This window comes from Lissotriton vulgaris, chromosome 3_1, assembly GCF_964263255.1.
Source record: "Lissotriton vulgaris chromosome 3_1, aLisVul1.2, whole genome shotgun sequence".
Classification (NCBI taxonomy): Eukaryota; Metazoa; Chordata; class Amphibia; order Caudata; family Salamandridae; genus Lissotriton; species Lissotriton vulgaris.
The window spans coordinates 1,837,503,280-1,837,525,239 of record NC_141689.1 but is presented as its reverse complement, the minus strand read 5'-3'; the positions used below and the strand labels follow the sequence as shown (position 1 = coordinate 1,837,525,239).

The 21,960-nt window shown below is 47.4% G+C and overlaps 1 protein-coding gene across 1 annotated transcript in view; it reads left to right on the top strand.

The window, feature by feature from the left end:
- Positions 1 to 21,960, top strand: part of LRBA (LPS responsive beige-like anchor protein) — a 2,444,222-nt gene that overhangs the window by 1,978,249 nt on the left and 444,013 nt on the right. The window contains exon 48 of the mRNA XM_086962285.1: positions 1,108 to 1,275. Within this exon, the coding sequence (XP_086818411.1) occupies positions 1,108 to 1,275 (168 nt within the window). The remainder of the gene's footprint in view (positions 1 to 1,107; positions 1,276 to 21,960) is intronic.

Here is a 21,960-nt window from a genome sequence, read left to right as displayed (position 1 = left end):
GACTATACCTTATCAATTTATTTTTCCTTATGAACAGTGGGGCGACGCTCCTCCGCCTTAGCGGAGGAACCGCCACTGTCTATAGTCAGTTTTCACTGGACACTAAACAAAATATGAGCCTACATTGCAGTTGGAAGGAGTGAATATTTAATATTTCAGACTCGGTTCGTTTTTTGGGGGACTTTGACTTTTGTAATATTCCAACATGACTTTAGTAGTGGGATTTTCTCACATGCATTGTTCTGCTTGCTTCTTTTTTCTTTGGATTTATAATTATTCTCGGAGGATGGATTAGGCTAGTACCTTACACTTTACACATTTGTGTGTATTCTATAGCACTGGACAACCCCCAAAAATCAATCTGCACAATAATCAAGCAGTAACTCCTCACAGTAAATTTCTGTCAGCTGGATGGCAAACAACCAGACAGTGTGCAGTCCAACACAAAATAAAACTTGATTTTTGTCGTTTACATTTTATGTAACCCTCCTTATACATTTTAGAAAATGTTTAAATTGATCTCTGACAGTTAATGGGAATGATAGACAATCAGTAGTGAATTGTAAATATACCGATTATACTGAAATATATTTGGTTCATTATTCTGTCTATTTTGTAAGGCCTCCTTGAAATGGATATTTCTCCTTACAACCGCAGGACTATATAATGTCATATGTTTACTTCAAGATAATAGAAATTCTGAACATTAGTGAGGCGTATTAGCATGATGGCCTTTATTTTTAACCCTATAGATTCTTCCAAACAAAAGTATATGCTTACTGTTCTGGCTTTCCATTTCCACCTCTTCACCTGCTGTGACTGCCCATTTTATCTCTATGGATGAGGGACAGTGTGTTAAATATCCTGAACGATAATTTAACAATGACATTTAGTAAGACATTAAGAATTATAGTAGATATGCCAATATGAGTAGTCATAGTTTAAAATCTGTCTCTGCTTTAGACCTAGGCAAAAATCTAAATTCTCTGACCTTCTGCCTCCTTATGAATACCAGAAAAGCAATGAGTAGTCAAATAACTTGATGATTGTGTGTCTGTTCGGAAGTTCACAATAATGATATTGATTGTGTTAATTTTTTTTTTGCAGGCGTTGGAGAGTGAATTTGTATCATGCCAGCTTCACCAATGGATTGATCTCATTTTTGGATACAAACAGCAAGGACCAGAAGCTGTCCGTGCTCTTAATATATTTTATTACCTGACCTATGAAGGCGCAGTCAATCTGAGCTCCATAACTGATCAGATGTTGCGAGAGGTGGGTTTTTTTGTTGTACACCTTTGGAAATATCTTCAATCCTTACTTACACAGGGGCTTTTAATAGTCCGTACTTGTACAGTGTTGTTACCAATCATCAGAATTCAGTTGCTACTCTCTATAGTTGGTAGTTGAAGAATCCTCAATACATTCTGACTGGTGGTCTAATGGTTAAGCCATAAAGTATATAGCTTGTCTATTTTTTGCTACGGTTTGGTAGTTCCAATGGACTTCTCATGCTAACTATATCTGCCAGACCATTTCTTTGAAAATTGCTCATCAAGTTAAAGGGCTGTAAATGATTTAAGGACTGTGACCTGCCTGATACGTAGGGAGCCAGGCTTTACAAATTAAGAAATGGCACAAATTGTGACTTTTGCTTTGCATGGTAGGTAATGTGAATTCTTATTGCAAGCAGACTTTACTTGTTTTCCCAATTAGATTCCATTTTGTTATTTAAACCTTATATTGTTGCAGCAGCATGCCTATCAATATTGTGGCTAGATCGATGACTATTCACATATAAACAATCATTATCACCCACATGTGAGCAGAAGTCCAAGATCATAGTTTTAGGATCTGCAAGTACTAGGGAGTAGAGGGCTGAAGCTAGTGGATATATGTGGTATCCATGTTTTTCAGTAAACATGTTGTCATTGATGCTTGAGTCAGTGTGAAAGTGCAAGATACAACCTCTTTTTCGTAGCGAACCAAAATTAGCTGGGTGTTTCTGAAAGAAGAGATTTCAAACATGTCCACATCTGCTGAATCTGTTAGGACTAATAGTATCTTCTTTGGAAAAGATTTGGAAAAAATCAGATCCTGTGTTAAAACTGTTATTAAATTCATAGACCCAAAACCTTAATAGTCAAGAAAATCGCTCTCTAAATTAAAATAAAATGAGAGTTTTAGGTAGACGGTCACTGACCAACCTGGGAGTTTTGTTCTTGTTTATATGGAATTAATTTTCATGCATCATTCTAGTGGACTAACCCAAGTTGGCAAAGACAAGAGAACGGCAAGGAAGAGTCGTTTCTGCTCAGAATACCGGTTTTACAATGCACTATTCTAAAAACAACTGGCCACATCTTGATTTTTATGAATATGTGGACACCTGCTTGGTCCATGATTATTTTTCTTGGGCATGATGGGGACATAAACTTTAGAAAAATCAATACACTGTACAGGATCATATAGAAGCTGAATGATAGAATGCGCAGCTAGGTGACCATGGATAGCCAAGGATGCCACATCTGTACATCACACTTGTCTTCCCTTCAGAGTTCAAAATGTAACGCAGTGTAACAAATTAAAGTGAGATGCAACAACAGACTTCAATTTCCTCATCATGACCATACCACAGTAACATTACTAGAGCACACCTGTACTAAAATGATTCATTCACCAGTTGAGCCTAAAGCAATACGCATAGTAAGTGTGTATTTATTGAGTTTCAAATCAAAGTGAAACAGGTCACACTTTAAAAGTTTTCCTTTGCATTTCTCATCCCCTTTTTATACTGTTTATTAGTTTTCTTGCCCCATCCCCTGCCAAAGCTATAACTTGTAGTTTAGTATTCAGTGGTGGAACAAGCAATGAGTTTCAAAGCTACATTATGGAGACAAGCCAACCAGGTCGTCAGTATCAAAGGCTAGTCTCAGGTGTCCTATTCTTTTCATTACTTCATCCAGAACTATCTATTACAAGGTATTTAGTACCTTAGCTTTTGTCATACCATTCGACCTGACATGACCCTCCTGTTATACTAAATAACAGGGCCGGACTGGCCATAGCGGGCACCGGGCAATCCCCCGGTGCGCCGCACAGGTGCGGGCCAGTTTTGGGCCCCTGGGGGCTGTTTTTTTTTTTTTTACAGGGCCGTTTTTAAATCGGCCCTGTACCAAAATCGGCCAAAGCCCGGCAAAGAGCTCAGTGGCACCTCCAACCCCCCAGAGTGGGGAGGGGGGGCGGCCGAGCACTTTGCCAGGGCCGGTTGTGGTTCCCAGTCCGGCCCTGCTAAATAATATATAAGAGGTTGCTGTGTTTCCTCTTATATATTATTCCGACTCCCACGGGCAAGGTTAGGAACCTCCATTTTGTAATGAACAAGGAGCTGTCCTTGGTCTTTCAGATCACTCTGGTAACTGCGACTTGATTTGTGCCTTTTGGGGTACTATAAAAAATTCTCCCTCTGTTCCCTTTGGAGTTCAGTGTCCACAAACGTGGTTCTTCCGGATTCACGAAGTAGCCAATTGCATTACTTCTGGGGAAATTCATGACTACATTCCTAATCGATTAGGTTCCCAAACATGTCAACTTCCAGACATTAAGAGAAGGTGTTTATATGACATTCACAAATAGTGGTAAATTACATACATACAATAACACATAGGTGCTCCAAATTAGTGGAATAGGTGGAGCACAGTTATTCTGTGGATAAAACCATCCGGCAAATCCAAGAACCATCTTGTGCTGAAAAGTGCTTGCTTTCTCATCCCCAGTTAGTGATCTGTGGTTGTATGTCGATGCAACGCATTCCATTGCAACGCATACCTTTACCACGCATGTGTTACAACGGAATGCATTTTCCACGCATACCCTTTACCACGAATATTCCTTTACCGCGCATAGATTTACAACGATTTTCGTTGTAAATTTATGCATGGTGAGGGTATACTCTTGTTAAAGGTTATACCCCTCCCCTTACATGACCCCCAGCCCCACTCCTTATAATTACCCCTGCCCTTAACCCTTAATCTTTTTTCTTTTTAACTAAAATTCCCCTTACCTTTTTAAGTCCTCTCCTCTCCATCTTCCTTGATGACGTCGGTTGTACATCGTAAAGAGGAAGGGGAAGTTTCTTTCCATTTAGTCTCTAACGACGCCTCAGCTTCGGCACATCAGGTGCTTTTTGGGGGGGGGGGGGGGGAGACCCCAATCCCCCCTTTTTAATCCCAAGGTTTATTTTTTCTTTGGGGGGGGGGGGGGGGGGGGAAGACCCCCCAAGCCCCCCCCCCCCTGTTTTTTGGGTATTTTTCTTGCATTTATCACACATACCTTTGCTACGTATCTCATTGTAAAGGTATGCGTGGTAAAGGCTGTCGTCGTAACCACGCATGCCTTGTAATGCATGCGTGGTATAGGTTTTCGTGGAAACAGCTGCGTTGTAGTGGCCATTTCCCGTTATCTGTGAGCATTCAGAGTCCTAAATGCAAACAATATTTTAGCAGTGGTTATCCAAGTGAGACATTCTCCTTTTGAACCTGCTGTCTTACCTTAAGCGCTTCCAACAGAAAAACTTAACATTTGTTGGTGTTAACTTTTAGCAAATTGATACACTGCCATAAGTTGCAACTCTGTCTCTGCTTTCAGCATGTGCCATATGTCTTTACCATCGTTATGTAACGTAACTAAGCAAGCATATAACATCCATGAAAGGTTGTAGGTAAAAAGGTTTACATAAATAACTGCGCAGTGCATGTCTGCTGGCCGATGACTGCAGGGCCCGTTCTACATCCTGTTGCCAGGAGATGCCTGTAGTCCTCCATGAAAGCACTTCACTTAGCAACATAATACATGTATAATAGTGGTTGCATCACAAATGTGTCTACCTCTGTGGAAAATTAGCCTTTGGCTGTCCATCATTGGAGGCTTGATCTATAAGCTTACCCTTTTCATTGACAAAAGCACTAAATTATTTTGTAATTAGAATTTAGCCATGATTATTATTGAATACCATACCTTAAGTTAGGCCACTTTTAGTAGAATGGAAAGGGGCGACCACTCGGTCCCCCCGAACGTATGGCTGAGTGCCTCGATCCCCCCGGGAAGCCATTTTTGGGCGGGAGGCGCGTCTCGGCTGGTATGCCCGAAGCGGCGTAGCCGGGGCGCCCCTTTTTTCCCGCCCTAGAGTGGGCTGGCCTAGACACCGACGCAGCCAGCCACGCCCTCGGGGCGGGCAGGGGCGGGTTTTCGCCCGCCCTGAAGACGGATAAAAGAAGGCGCAAGACCAGAAGACGTCCTCTTGTTCTTGTGCTCCGAAGCTGCACCTCCTCGCTACACGTGAGCTCGGGACGGAACGAAGAGCCAATTTTGAGCGTTTTGATCTTTTTCTTTGTCTTTTAGATACTTCCTCGGAGAGATGCCCAAGAAAGGCGCAAAGAGAATGACGACCGACCAGATGGTGCGGGCCCTTTGCAAAGAAGTGTCCGACATAAAGAAACGGTTGGCGGAGCGAGATGGGGAGGAGGGTTCGGGCCCTGCGCCGGCTGGAGGGAGACCTAAGAGGCCGAGAAAGGTTCCAGCCGGTGGGGACGTCCCGGTTCCCTCTGCCCCGCTCGAGGCGCCGACCCCAGTTCCGATTGAGGGGAATCCAATCCCCGTTGTCGTCACCCCGACATCCAAGGAAGACATGCCCCCCGAGCTGGCAGCACAGCTAACAGCATGGTTGGGGGATAGTAGTGATGGCGCCACGGCTGCCGAGGCACAGGCGCTGATAAAAGGACTTCGTGAGAAGAAAGAGGCAGCTAGAGTGGCTACGCCGTTGGCGGGGATAGACAAGCCGCAAGCGGCAGAAGCTGCGTCCGGTTCAGGTAAGCGGCCATTGCCGATTGCAAGGGACGAGTCAGCACCCTCTCGTAGAGAGAGATTGGGACAACATGTGCCTTTAGCTATAAAGGAAAAGATCTGGGCGGGGGAGTACGTGAATATTTTTTCCCTGCTTGTTGATCATTATGATGTGGAGCATGTGAAAAGTCAGAAGGACTTAATGCATCCGAGTGTTTGGCGCGCAAAGATGGCCGCCTTTAAGGTAAATGAGAACATTGGCAACTGGGGCAATGCATGGGGTATTTTCACATCGATTTTGGGGGAACGTAGGCCCGAGTTGCTTCCTGAGTTTCCCGTTTATCAATCACGAATTATGGGTTACTCGACAGCGTATCAAGGTAACCATTGGTTTTGTTATGACAATCTGTTCAGGAAAGAAAAGGAACATAACAAGAGTTTGACTTGGGATTGTTACGATTCTTTAACATGGGATAAAATGAAAGAATCGGGAATGTTAAGAATGCCATTGGTCGGGAGCAATGTTGTTGATTACTCCCGCCAAAATGTGGGGACGCCCTTTCGACCAAGTACGAGCACCGACGACCAGTCGAGGCCCGCAGGTAACACAGGGAGAAAGGGTTTCTGTTTTAATTTCAACAAGGGGAAATGTACCAGGCCTCCGGGATCGTGTAAATTCAAACATGAGTGTAGTACGTGTGGGTCGTCCCATCCTGAGTCATCGTGCAGAGCCAGAACGGGTGAGAATGGGGGTAAGGGAGGCGCCAAACAGGTCTAAGCTAGGCCGAGGGGCGCCTTTACCAACCCCGATTGATACCTTGGCAATGATTCCCTGGCTCAGCGAATACCCGGATCGTACTTCTGCCGGGGTGCTGCGGAACGGTTTTACACATGGTTTCCGCATCCCGGTAGGGGACTTTCAGGGTGTAGGGATGTGCAAAAATCAACTTTCCGTTTTACAACATACATCTGTAGTGCAAGAAAAAATTCAGAAAGAGGTTAGCCGGGGACGGGTCGCCGGCCCGTTTAGTGTACCCCCGGTACCGGATTTCGTTTGTTCTCCGTTAGGGGTGGTCCCCAAAAAGGACCCGGGTGAGTTTCGTTTGATCCATAATCTATCTGCTCCACATGGTCTTTCGGTGAACGACGCAATTGATCCAGAAGTTTGTTCGGTGCGATACGCATCTTTTGATGAGGCGGTAGCCATCTTGAATCGCCTGGGGCACGGGACGTTGATGGCGAAATCTGATATCGAGTCAGCGTTCCGGTTGCTCCCGGTACACCCAGACGATCAGCGTCTTCTGGGATTCGGGTTCCAGGGGTCATTTTACATGGATAGGTGTATGCCAATGGGATGCTCTATATCATGTGCTTACTTTGAGCAATTCAGTACTTTCCTGCAATGGGTGTTCACTAGGAAAACGGGTTTCCGAAATGTAATGCACTACCTTGACGACTTTCTGTTCCTTGGCCCCGCCGGTAATCCCGAATGTGCCCAGGCCTTAGCTGAATTCTGTGTGTTAATGGATCATCTTGGCGTGCCATTGGCACCGGGTAAAACTATGGGTCCCACGACTTGCCTCGAGTTTTTGGGGATCGAGTTGGACTCAGGGGAGGGGTGCTTCCGTTTACCAGCTAGCAAAGTGTCGAAATTCAGGGCAGCCCTCCAAGTATGTTTAAATGCATCCAAAGTTACACTGCATCAGTTGCAACAGTTAGTGGGAAAGTTGAACTTTGCCTTGAGGGTGATACCAATGGCTCGCCCCTTTTCCCGCTCAATTGCCCAAGCGATGGTTGGCCTAAAGGAGGGTCATCATCGCACAAGGTTATCGGCTGAGGTCCGCCAGGACATGCGGATCTGGTTAGCATTCTTGGCGGACTTCAATGGCCGAGTCGTCTGGAACAAGCCAGCCGTGTCCTCCGAAGAGCTTGGGCTATGGACAGATTCAGCAGGAAGCGTAGGTTTTGGCGCCATCTTCGGCACAAAATGGTCGGCACAAAAGTGGCCCCTATGGTGGCACGAGAAGGGGCTGACGAGTAACATCGCTTTCCTTGAACTATTTCCCATTCTGGTGGCCCTGAGAACCTGGCCAGAAGGGTTCAGAGATCATTCTGTTGTGTTCTGGTCCGACAATATGACCGTGGTAGAATGCATCAATAGTCAGGCAGCCCGTTGTAAATTGATTTTGAGGCTGCTCAAAGAAATTGTCTTACTGTGTATGCAACTGAACGTGGTATTCAGAGCAAAACATGTCCCAGGGGTGATGAATCAGGCTGCTGATGCACTGTCTCGTTTTCACATGCAGGCTTTCTCGGGTTTCCTTCCTTCAGCGGACCCGGAGCCGGCACCCTTCCCCGAAGCTCTCTGGTCTCTCGGTGCCCCGAACTTCGTCACCTCGTGGGAGAGAGTCTAGCACCCAGGACAAGGAAGGCATATGAAGGGGCGTTCCAGGCCTATTTAGCCTTTTTGGGGGCAGAGAGAGGGGGACTTTGGGGTCAGGAAGAGTTGGTAGTACTTTTTCTGATGTCCTTACGTAGGGCTGGGAAATCGGTGGCTACGGCCCAAAGGCATCGTGCCGCCATTTCCTTTGTTGCCAGGGCCCATGGCATCCTGGACCCAACAGCGTCTTTCACGGTACAGAAAGCGCTGCGTGGGTGGCAACGTCTAGAGGGTCGCAGAGTAGACGTACGACGACCGATAGGTCTAGACAGGTTGTCCCAGTTACTGGCCACACTCCCGAACACATGCTCGTCCCCGTTCGAGACCTGTTTGTTCCGGACTGCATTTACGCTGGCATTTCACGGGGCTATGAGAGTTAGTGAGCTAGTTGCAAGGAACAAACAGGATGTGACGGGGGGCTTGTGCAGGGAGCATGTCCAGATCAGGGGTGATGCGATGATTGTCTCCTTTCTCAGGTCCAAGACTGACCAAGATGGGAGAGGGGACTGCACGATCATTCGCAGGAACCCCGAGTCATCCATGTGTCCGGTACAGTGCTTAGAAGATTACCTAGCACGAAGGGTGGCATCATGGGGGGGGACATTGTTGAGGCATGCAGACGCCACCCCGCTGACGAGGTTTCAGTTTCAACAGGTGCTTGCAATGGCCATTGCCGCAGCGGGCTTGGACCCGGGCGAATTTGGGACCCACTCCTTTCGTATAGGGGCTGCCACTGAAGCTACAGCCAGGGGTCTTAATGTCGAGCAAGTGAAACGTGTGGGGCGCTGGTCCTCCAATTGTTATAAGAGGTACGTGCGATTGCACATGTTGTGAAGCTGTAATCATGTACTCACGCCTCTTGTCTTTTGTTTGTTTTCAGTTGCGCAAGCCTACGCGGCAGGGCAGACTGAGCAGTCGACCCAACACCAGGTCAGCGGTCGCACGTCACCGGCTGTGAGGAAGGAGGTGTGGGTCGTGGGCCACTCATACGTGAGACGGGCCGCAGACGTATTCAAAGCAGGTGACATGATTCACGTACCTGGGGAATACGGGTACAGAGTGTCCTTCCACGGAAGGGGCGGTCTCTGTATTGACCAGTTTCAGGAATTTTTTGAGGGCTTGTTAGAGCGGATGAGGTCACCGCCGTCCATAGTCATAGTGCATTTGGGGGGCAATGATTTGGTCACCACCGGTAGACGACTTCTCCTGGAGGCTATGCTTTCCACGGTAAGTTGGTTAGCGAGGAGAGTTCCGGGGTGCCTAATTGCGTGGTCTCATATGATCCCACGAAAAGTGTGGCGGGGGGCTATCTCGATCCCTGCTTTGAATCATTCTGTTAAAAAATTGAATAACAAAGTAAGTAGGTTGTTCCGTTCCAAGACATTGCATTCGATCTCGCATAATTGTATTAATGATGACAGTATGTATCTGGGGGATGGTGTGCATTTGTCGAGGGCGGGGAATGAGTTACTCATAGGAGACTTCCTAGCCTGGTTAAAATCTTTAAAACATGACCTTTAGGTAGGAGTTTTGTGGGGGGTCCGGATAGCCGGTCAACTATCCGGACCTGTGGCGGTAAGGTCATGATCGGTGAGCACTAATTGGTAGATCCCTATGAGTGGGCGTCACCCAACACGGATGGGAGCGCTCGGGAGAGGTGGCCATTGGCCCCTCAGTGGGGAGGCGGTCCCGTCTAAGGGCGGGTCGCCGGAAGTAAAGGAAAGGCGGTCAAGGCCCCTTCCTTTGTAGGAGGGGTTACAGCCCCCTCCTGGGGAATTTCCCGGGGCCAGGGTCATCTGCGACGGCAGATGCGGTAAGTTGTGTGGGGTGGGGAGAGGTCAACGATACCTTCTAGATACCACACACAAGTGTTCGAACGACCTTTAAATGGCGTCGAGTCTTAAGTGCCCCCGTCAAGTCAAGGGAAATTGTTAGTAGTTGCACTTGAGGTAAGCCTCTGTGCTGTCGCCCCTCCCAAGTGGGAGGGGTAAGTCTGGTTAGGGATCTTGACACCGGTTATGACCTTGCCGTTGGCCCTTAAACGTTAGGATGTACAATTTCAGTGTTCTTAGAGAATGTTTTGTAGGATGCTAGTTCGGCTAGGAGAACCTCTGTATTAGAGATTATGTTAAGGTTAGCCAAACATCGTAATGTGATAATGAAATTGTACATAACATGAAAACGTTTAATGTTTAATTTTTTGTTTTAATAAATACGGCCGGGATGGTCACTCCATCCCACATCCAAAAACTTTAAGAACTGTTTCCGGTTTCCCTCCTTTTGGGGAGTGTGTTGAGAGGGGGTGGCGGGTATCTCAGCCATATGGAAAGGGGCGACCACTCGGTCCCCCCGAACGTATGGCTGAGTGCCTCGATCCCCCCGGGAAGCCATTTTTGGGCGGGAGGCGCGTCTCGGCTGGTATGCCCGAAGCGGCGTAGCCGGGGCGCCCCTTTTTTCCCGCCCTAGAGTGGGCTGGCCTAGACACCGACGCAGCCAGCCACGCCCTCGGGGCGGGCAGGGGCGGGTTTTCGCCCGCCCTGAAGACGGATAAAAGAAGGCGCAAGACCAGAAGACGTCCTCTTGTTCTTGTGCTCCGAAGCTGCACCTCCTCGCTACACGTGAGCTCGGGACGGAACGAAGAGCCAATTTTGACCCACCCACCAGCCCCTGAGGACAGCAAGTTGTTGTGCAATAAAGTGAATTTATAAGTTGGTTTTTCCATTTCGTTTACAGGCTGTGACAGTATCAGTTTGTGGTTAATCATAATAAAGTTTGTGAATATCGTCTAGGTTGTTACGATTAAAATGATTTGACGTAGTGTTGCATTTCTAGCATGCTGTTTCGGTCGTAGTGACCAATGTTTTCATAGGTTTAAGAATTGTCGTATTTATTTTTGGTAGGCGGTAAGGTCATGATCGGTGAGCACTAATTGGTAGATCCCTATGAGTGGGCGTCACCCAACACGGATGGGAGCGCTCGGGAGAGGTGGCCATTGGCCCCTCAGTGGGGAGGCGGTCCCGTCTAAGGGCGGGTCGCCGGAAGTAAAGGAAAGGCGGTCAAGGCCCCTTCCTTTGTAGGAGGGGTTACAGCCCCCTCCTGGGGAATTTCCCGGGGCCAGGGTCATCTGCGACGGCAGATGCGGTAAGTTGTGTGGGGTGGGGAGAGGTCAACGATACCTTCTAGATACCACACACAAGTGTTCGAACGACCTTTAAATGGCGTCGAGTCTTAAGTGCCCCCGTCAAGTCAAGGGAAATTGTTAGTAGTTGCACTTGAGGTAAGCCTCTGTGCTGTCGCCCCTCCCAAGTGGGAGGGGTAAGTCTGGTTAGGGATCTTGACACCGGTTATGACCTTGCCGTTGGCCCTTAAACGTTAGGATGTACAATTTCAGTGTTCTTAGAGAATGTTTTGTAGGATGCTAGTTCGGCTAGGAGAACCTCTGTATTAGAGATTATGTTAAGGTTAGCCAAACATCGTAATGTGATAATGAAATTGTACATAACATGAAAACGTTTAATGTTTAATTTTTTGTTTTAATAAATACGGCCGGGATGGTCACTCCATCCCACATCCAAAAACTTTAAGAACTGTTTCCGGTTTCCCTCCTTTTGGGGAGTGTGTTGAGAGGGGGTGGCGGGTATCTCAGCCATATGGTCCATGTGAAATAAATCCATTGTGAATCTCTTAGGCCCCTGTATATGCCTTATTCCTTAGTAGGTCGGTTGTTGAATGACGGCACATAAGTGCAGTGTGCTTGTCTGTACACAGTTATTCAAGAAAGACATGATGCCTTTTGATGATTTTCATTTTAAGTTATTTAACTTTTACACAGAAATTTATAAATTGCATGGCTTAATTGACTTAACGTTTTGTGAAACATACCGGGTTTATATTATTTAGAGACTGCCTCTGTGATGTGGCATGATCCTTAAGTATCTAGGCAATCCATATCAGTTTTCTAATTGTTGATTTGTGTTGTTTTTAGGAAACCTAAACCACAGACTTCAAACAGTTATAAACACTCAACAGGTCAAAAACAACAGGTCGTCTCATTTCGAACACCCAAATTCAATTAACGGTGTTCTCCTCAGGACCGACAAGCTAGATTTCTTAAAATAGATCAGCCGATCTATTTATCTACTGGAAAACGTATTCATTATTCATGAACAAAAGATAGGCAGTTTTTAAACCTGCGATTTTGTGCGAAAAAAACCTTTCTCAGTTTGCATCAGACCGCAATATGTTCTTGCCCAAGCGTTCCAAAATTATGCTCCCCTTCAGAGAAAACGGACCGTTTTCTTTGTGTCCATTCTTTTTTGCTCAGGGAAATGGTCTCTCCGTGGTGAAGAAAACCGGCAAAGCACCTGTTGTTTTTGACCTATTGAGTGTTTACAATTGTTTGAATTGCTCCCGATTCTTGCATTATCTGTTAAATTCATGCGCCTTACGTCTTTTTGTTTCAAAAACATTTTTGTGTAAAAAGGTGCTGTTATTTGTATAGTGTGGTTCTGGTATAGAAAGAATGGTTGTATGGTTGTTGGAGTGAATGGAGTAAGTTTGGAAAACTGCGCAAAAATCAAAACAGTAAGTTTGTAAAAGGTATGATTGGTAGTGTGAGACAGGTGTGGGATTTATTTGGTATGTTGAACTATTTTAACGATCTTGAATAATCCATTCAAATTATTTTGTGGGTCAATACATTTTGATAGATCAAAAACTGAAATGAAAAAGGTCTAGTGGTCACTTTGTTTGGGTTCAATGTGATGGCTTAAAAAGGTTAAATAGGTTAATCAGTATTGGCGTTTTGTTGTATATTGGTGGTGTTGCATTGGGCGGCTGAGGCCTTGGGCCTTGAGCTTCCTACTGTGGCTGTTAGTACTGACCTCCTGATTGAGGTGCATCAGCCGGCAGCAGCCTCTTTGGAGCCCCATCTGCCTTTTAATGAGCCCTCACCAACATTCTTTTGGGCACATGGTCCAAGCTCAGCACAGGGGCTCCTGTGGACAGGATGATTGCCCAACACCACCTCCGGCCCCGAACGACCCACTTTTCCTATCCCAACACCCTACCCCTGAGAGGTTCGTGGTCCAAGCCTCATCTTCACAAATTCGCATTCACTACTGCTCCCCCAGATAGGGAATCCAAGAAGCTGGACCATCTTGGGAAGAAGATGTTTTCTTCTGCCAGCTTAGGACTGCAGTCGGTGAACTCTGCATGTCTCTTGAGCCGTTATACGCACACGGTGTGGGATACGGTCGCACAAGTGCTGCCTCAGTGCCCGGAGGAGGCCCGGGCCGTGCTCACACATGCTGTTGCTGAGAGTTGAGACGCAGCAAAGTTCACCATCCGGTGTGGGCTGGATACCTCCGACTCGCTGGGTAGATCGGTTTCCACGTAAGAAGCCCTGAGGCGCTACGCCTGGCTGAGAACATCTGGCTTCTCTGGAAATGGCCGATGTTCCCTTTTGGACATACCCTTTGATGGCCGTTTCCTGTTTGGTGGCAAGTCTGACAACACGCTTGAGCGTTTCAAGTACTCTAGGGCTATGGGTAGATCCTTGGGCCTCGCAGCCACTTCTCGTCCCATACAGTCTGCCTTTCGCGGATATGGAAGGGGTGCCCCACCACATTCCACCCAGAGCTACAGGACCGCGCAAGCTACCCAGCCTCTTCTTGGCCAGGGAAGTGGGACCCAGCGTTGTGGGTCTACGGGCCAGCGGGCGGGCCAGTCCACCAATGCCCCCTCTGCAGCAGCCTCAAAAACTTCCTAGTCCGACCTTTCCGGGCCACCAGTTGCCAGTGCACGACAGGATCTGCCATCACGTCCCTCACTGGCACAACATCACGTCGGTTTTGAATATAGTCAGAAGGGGCTACAACCTCCCCTTCAAGACTACCCCTTCCTCCATGCCATCTACACTCCATCGTATGTCGGAGGATCATTTGGGCCTTCTCCACCAGGCTCTCTTGGCCAAGTGAGCTATCAAATGCGTACCTGTGCCAGAAGTAGGTCATGGTTGCTATTCCCACTACTTCTTGTTACCCAAGAAGGACAAAGGCCTGGGTCCTGTCTTAGACCTCAGGGACGTTAACCGCTTCTTCCGGAAGGAGAAGTTCAAGATGTTAAACTTGGCTCAGGTCTTGTCTGCCCTCGACCCTGGAGACTGGATGGTAGCGTTGGACTTGCAGGACGCTTATTTTCACATCCCTGTCTTGCCTGCCCACCAGCGTTACCTACGGTTCACGGTAGGCAACGAACATTTTCAGTTCACCGTGCTTCCCTTTGGCCTTACCAGTGCCCCTCGGGTGTTCACGAAAGTGATGGCGGTGATTGCAGCTCATCTGCGTAGATCAGGGGATCCAGTCAACTAGCTGTTGAGGGCGGGCACTCCCAGGCTGTCGACTCCCACCTCCAGACTACAGCGGATCTCCAGCATTCGATGGGGTTCACTACAAATGTATCAAAGCCGCACCTGATTCCCTCTGAGAAGCTCCTTTTCATCAAAACGGTTCTGGACACAGCACAGTTTCGGGTCTATCCTCCTGAGCCGCGAGACCGGGATATTTGGGCTATGATACTGATGTTTCAGCCTCCATCTTGGATTTTGGTGAGAATAACCCTGAGGCGGCTGGGCCTCATAGCCTCCTGCATCCTGCTGGTGGATCATGCCAGATTACATTTTCGGGCTTTGCAGTGGGACCTGAAGTTCCAGTGGGCGGAGCATCAGGGGAATCTTTCCGATGTCATCCAGATCTCGGAAGAGACTGCAAGTGGTGGCTCACGAATCAGGATTGGGTCAGTGGCAGATCCCTTCCCCAACCAGAGTTCACAGTAGTGACGGATGCGTCACTGCTGGGATGGGGCGTCCACATGGGGGTGGCAGAGATCAGAGGCCTCTGGTCTCCGGCGGAGTCCGGGCGCCACATCAACCTTTTGGAGCCCTCTGCGATTCGTCTTGCACTGACTGCATTCCTTCCCTCTGTCAAAAGAAGAGTAGTGCAGGTGTTCACGGACAACACCACCGCCATGTGATACTGCAACAAACAGGGCGGAAGGGGTTGTGGATCCTATGTCAAGAGGCTCTTAACCTTTGGACATGGCTGGAACATCAGGGCATATCCCTGGTGGTTCAACACCTGGCAGGTTCCCTGAACTCCAGGGCGGACAAACTCAGCTGCCGGTGCATGTTGGAACATGAATTCCATCTACACTTGGAGGTAGTGCATGGTCTCTTTCATCAGTGGAGAGAGCCTTGGTTAAATCTATTTGCCACCGAAGAGAACGTGCAATGTCAGCAGTTCTGCGCGTTGGAGTTTCCAAGGCGGCACTTGCTCTGCAACACCTTTTGTCGCAAGTGGAATTGTGGCATCCTGTATGCCTTTTCGCCTGTACCACTTCTACCCACAGTGATGCAGAAGATCAAGCGCGACCGTGCCCAAGTTATTCTTGTGGCTCCGGCCTGGGCACGAAGAGTTTGGGACCCCGAGCTCTTGAGTATGGCCATCGATCCTCCGATCAGACTGCTTCTTCAGGAGGATCTTCTGTCGCAGCAGCAGGGAACGCTCCTCCACCCGAACCTGTCCAGTCTCCACCTCCTTGCGTGGAGATTAAGTAGCGACAGATGAAAGCTTTCAACCTTCCTCCCGAAGTCTGTAACTTTATCTTGGCAGCCAGGCATCCCTCCACTAAAACGGTATATGCCTGTGGATGGAACACATTTGTGGCATGTGGCATGGTGCACAGCAAAGGCTGTGGATCCCCCTTCTTCCCCTCTTTCATAGGTTCTCATATTCATTCTTTCTTTGGCCCGCCAGGGTTCTGCTCCGGGCACTCTTAAAAGCTATCTTTTCGCCATTTCAGCCTTTCTTCTCCTTCCTGATCAGCCTTCTCTTTTCAAGTCCCCTATTGTTAATAGATTTTTGAAGGGCATTACTCATCTCTTTCCTACTCTCCTTTCGTAATTCCCCAGTGGGGTTTGAATCTTGTCCTCACTTCTCTTATATGTGCTCCATTTGAGCCACTACAAAACTGTCCTCTTTGTCTCCTTACTTTGAAGACTGCTTTCTTGCTTGCCCTCACCTCTGCCTCCAGGATGAGTGAGCTTCAAGCCTTATCTTCCAGGCCTCTCTTTCTTGCTGCCCATCTGAACAAAGTAGCCCTCCGTACTACGCCCTCTTTTCTGCCCAAAGTGGTTACCTCTTTCTACATAGGCCAGACCATCACATCGCCCACCACCCTTCCAAAGGAGAAACTCCACCATCTGAACCCAAAACTTTTGCTGTCTTTCTACCTTGACCGCACCAAAGACTTCCGGGTGGACAATCAACTCTTGGTGGGTTATGTGGGCGCCAAGAAGTGCACAAACGTACCATCTCTCAATGGGTCATCCTTTGCATTAAGAACTGTTCTGCTTTGGCTAAAAAGGAACCTCCAGTCGGATTGCACGCCCACACTACCTGGGCGACGGCAGCTACTACTGGTTTGGGACGTGGATTTCCAGTGCTTGACTTATGCCAGGCATCCACGTGGGCATCCTGCACATTTTTACTAAGCATTACTGCCTGGACCTCCAAGCCCGATAGAGACAGCTTTTTCAGCTATTCTGTACTCCAGGACTTCCTGGTGTGAACTTCGTTTGCAGACCCACCTCCGGTGTTGGTATTGCTGGGGTATCTATTCTAAGGTAAAGAATCTATAACTAATGGTCTCTTTCAGATGAACAAGTTACTTACCTTCTAAGAGACATACATTAGTTATAGATTCTTTACCGCCCCACCCATCCTCCCAGTTATGCGAACTGACTTCTAGGGAGGGGTACTCCCTTACAGGGCCCTAGTTTTGTGCACAAGTGGTCAGTGTCTTGCATGGCTCTGCATTTGTGGTGTGGTAAGTTGTGTCATAACTGATGTCAGCGCGCAGGGGCGGCGTCTATGTAGACACCTCAACGCCATCCTGGCGACCACGATGCAGAGGACGAACGCGGAGTTGACCAACGCCACCTACCGACGCGCAGGGGTCCTGCTACGAAAAAAAATTCCCCGGATCCAGTCTAGCGCCTAGGGGTAATTCTAAGGTAAGGTATCTATAACTAATGTATTTCTCTTACAGATATCATTACCGAAGGCAAGTAACTTGTTATTTAAGAAGCACACATTTTGCTGGTCTTTTCAGAAAAATCTGGAACAAGTTTTGTATACTACTCAACAAAGCCAAAAATAGACCTCAGTTTATCTTACTTGTGCAGAGCAAGGGCATCCTGTATAGCCGACACTAGTGGAGTCTGCTGTTTTATTCCATCTTTGGATATTGTGTGCATAAATAGAGTACAAAATTCAGCTTTATCTTACATTTTGATCTTTCCACAGTGAGTCCTCGCTCCTCCATTTTTGCTGATGCACAGTGTAGTAAATAATCATGTGCTTCTCCAATCCTCGTATTGAAAACATGTAAATCCTTTTATCTAAACAAATTGTCCAATATTAAAAAAACAGCTGGTATAATTTTATGAATCAAAAAGATTAATCTAGGGACATGTTAAGATTCTTCATACAACTTGATTAGTAATATGCTGACGCTAAATCAGTAGTTCAGAACTACTCTACTTTCTCCATAGTCATTAGCATATGACTGTAGACATGCATGGGTTCAGATCCCATATGCACTTCTATTTTTTAAACCATTTTTTGTTGATTTTCTGGTAGTACGGGACACATTATAGTTGTGACAATATCATAACGAAATCTACGGCAATGTATAAGTTCCCCAAGAGGCCACACATCATAAGCAAGATGAATAACAATAGGTGTCTGTAGGAGGCTGGCTTAGTATATGGTGCACACGTATTTTGGTGAAGCACGGTGCACTAATCCAGACAGCCCTTATGATGATTTTAGTAGTCTTAGACAACCATATAAAGCTCTCTATGTGGCAGCTGTGGAGAGTAGCCTTCAGGCTAAGTCCAGAAGGAGTGTTAAGCAGCTTGTTTCACCAGAACTAATCATATAGTGTAGGTTAAATGAAAAACAACCATACAGTATAGTTATAAAAATAGTTATATTCTTTATACACATTCACTAACACATTGGAAAATCTCCTACCCAGAGATATAAACACAATATGCACAATATTTCAGAAGCAAACCGGTAAGTAAGCAGAAATACACTGTGGTCTCCAGGGGGAGACCAGACCATATACTAAAGAAGTGGAATGCGAGCTCCGACCGAAGTTGAGGCTTGACCCGGAAGAGGTGGGGACCTAAGGTACCACCCAAGGTAAGAACCCAGGAACCCCATTGATGCTGTGCGCAGAGTGGAAACAGTGTTGCGTTTTCAATGCAAGACAATGGGGAAGTCGCGGTTGCAGTTTTGAAGAAGGACCCTTCCCAGGGGACCCTGAAGAAACCCTGTGAAATATGAAAGGTTGGAGAGTCACCCCACCCGTGGATACTCCAGGAACCAGGATACCTACACCAGGGAAGCCGGGTACATAGGTCTGAATGCTCCATAGACCACAATGTAAGACTTCAGTATAGCGGCCGCTGGCGAAGGAGGTGAAAGAGTCTAGTGGATTCGAAGTATGGATTCTTGAAGAGAGGTACCTGCAAGCAGAGGTGACAGTCTGTGCCACTCTGGAGTGACCAGGAGGCACTTAAGACCAATGACCACCGATGCAGGCGCGTTGACGGTGACCTTGTCTTTGCAGCTGTGAAGACTAGGCAAAACTGTGGAAGACCAGGAGCTGTCGACGAGCTGTCCCACGTCTGAAGTAGAGAACCAGGGGGGTCTATATCCGGCGTGAGTACCAACAAGCCTTGCCAGCAGCAACAGACTTGGTAAACGAAGAAGGTGCAGTGCCAGGATCAACAAGGTCCAAGGGACTCACCAAATGCTGGAGAGTCATAACAGGGGAGCCAACTTAAGCAAAAGAAGACCCTCAAGAGGTCCCACAGGCCGAAGGCACATGAGTCACAAAAGGACCTCGAGCAGCTCACCAAGGGATGCATTCCCACAGTGCAGAGGATGCCGTGAGGACGGAGATCTTGGCCGGAGAAGATGCTGAAGGCTGGAGCTTCTTGTAGCCTAAAGATCACTGGAGGACGAAGTCAGCAAGCCTTGGCAAAAGCAAGTCGATGCTGTGCACAGGGGTTCTGTTCCAGCGGTTCTGACGAGGGATACTGGCTTCAAACTTGCCGAGAAGACAGTGCAGGCCTCAAAAGAGTTACAGACCTATCACCTGTGTTGCTGAGCCTTTCGGAGTCCGTGGGACCTCAGGAGCAGCAGACTGGTCAGCTTTTTTATTTTTATTTATAGGGCGCACAGCTACCCCAAGAGGTTTCCCGGCACCAAGCAAGGTAGGCAAAAAAGAAAGGTACAAGGGAGGGCCAATTTAAGAACAGCCAGGCTTTCAAACCCTTGCCGAGGCGAGCAGAGAGGTCTCAGCTCGTAAGGAGGTTGGTAAGCAATTCCATGAGGTCGGTCCCAGGTAAGCAAGGGACCGGCCTCTTCTACGGGCCCATCTGATTTTTGGAACAACAGCAAGATTTGCTGAGCAGACTGCAGGGGCAAGACGGAAGTTAACGCTGCGTCAAATTCTGCAGGTATTTAGGTGCAGAACCTGTTTTGATTTTAAACATATAACACAGAGCCTTACATTTCAGCCAATTTGACACCGTCAACCAGTATAGGTCACGTAGACACCCTGAGACAGAGGAAAACGTAGGCAGCTGAAAAATAAGTTTTGATGATGCTTAGGTGGATAAAGAAGGGACTTGTCCCATTCACTCTGTGTCAGTGCACACCCTATTATGCAGATCAAAAGAGAGAGAGAGGACTAGGTAGGCTAGCCCGTATCCCCTGGGTTATATGTCAAGATCAATGTGGACTAGCTAGTTTTAGGGGGGGGGGGTTAAAGTGACTCAGGTACGTCAGACAATAAAAAGGAAAAAAGCAATGTTTTCCTTATGAAAGCCCTCACCCACCGACCTAGTCGGTGGCATGCTTCATCATCGGGCCCACCACAGTGGCACCGAATATGCCCCGGGTGTGCTGCAACGCCAGGTGACTGCGGAGCTGGTATATTGCTGCGTGTGCAGTGAAGGGGTGAGACAAGTGAGAATTAAAAAGCTATACAAGAGGTCCCAGCACCCGAGGGTTAGCAAATTTTAATAAACTGGGCCTCTGTTAGCAGGTTAAAAAGGCAAAAGGACAATAAGGAGTGTTATGATGACCTCCAGTGTCCAGTGTGGTCTACATGTTTCAGCCAGTGCCTTTTGTATTCTAAGCTGGCTTTCCTCAGGACCAAAGAGATAAGTGATATGGTGAAGATTAAATTATAAACTTAAATTAAGTGTTTGTGTCGTTTTTGGCTATGTGTAGCGCTCGCTAAGGCGCTGTAACTGTTAGAGGGGGATTCCCTCAAGCTTTTTCTGTTATTTCTTTGTAAAAAGCCTCATGGGTCGCCTGGCAGAGAAAGAGACCGAGTAGTTCGGTCTGGTTCCTCCTTGGACCTATTCGTCCTTCTGCGGCGCCCGATATCGTACCTGAGTCACTTTAACCCCCCCCCCCCCCCCCCCCCCCCCCCCTAAAACTAGCTAGTCCACATTGATCTTGACAGTGCACACCCTATGTCACTCTCCCAATGTTGTCAAAGAGGGAGTAGCGTATTTTGCGGTGTGTGTGCCATAGCACATGTGAACCATGTAATCAAGGGCCGTCCATTTCCCATTATGTGAAGTGTGTGTACATGGAGGTGTTTGTCAGGTCTGTGTCCATGAGCTGCCAGTTGCGCTTCAGCTCAAGTAGCAGAGTCCGATAGGCTAGGAAATGGTGCAAAGGTAGGTTACGGTCAGCACCAAGCTGTTCAAATGGCACATGGGCAGAGTTCTGAAACAACGCGCCCAAGGTATCCACTCCCTTAGCCTCCCATTCCTTCCGGCCAAGGAGGTCCTGCAAGGGGCGTATGGAACTAATGTGCATCACTGATGAATAAGACGTCAGAGCCAGGGTGAACCAGAGGCTTCTAACCTAGCTGGTGTACATAATGATCAGGAGTTTAGTGTATTGTGGAGGGAGTTTCTCAGTTGGTAGGAACAACTTGTGGACCAGACTGGTGGCACGGTCTGGCATGGGGAGGCCGAGCTCCATCAGCCACTGCAGTTGTGCTGCCAGATAATAGTGCTCCCCTGAAGCTTCCAGAGGACAATGAGCTAACACCCTTTGTTCCAAATAAAGGTCCCCATCATACCATGTAAGGTGCAGAATGTGTTTTTTTTGGGTGTGAACCGGTAGGTTATGAAAAAAATAAAGGAGACGGGGAACCATTTGCACTTGTATACAACATGCCAATGCTTCTGTTTTTGAATAAAAATGTGTTTTTCTTTGGCAAATTGACTTCCACATGAATATTTTGATACTATTTACGTGACATGTATAAAGTCAATGTACTCCTGAAACTGAATGAAGGCTCTTTTATTAGAACATTAAATCATTTCAGTAAGGAATGATGTCTATAGTAAACCAATATTACAAGAGTTTGAGTTATTGTTTACATAGACCTTAGCGAAGAGGATGTGAAGGATTGCGGTAGAAGCCTTCATAAGGGATAATACAGACGTTAAATATAATACTTATTGACATATTTAGTATACACTAGGGCAGACTTGTAGAAGGCGTGAAGTTAAG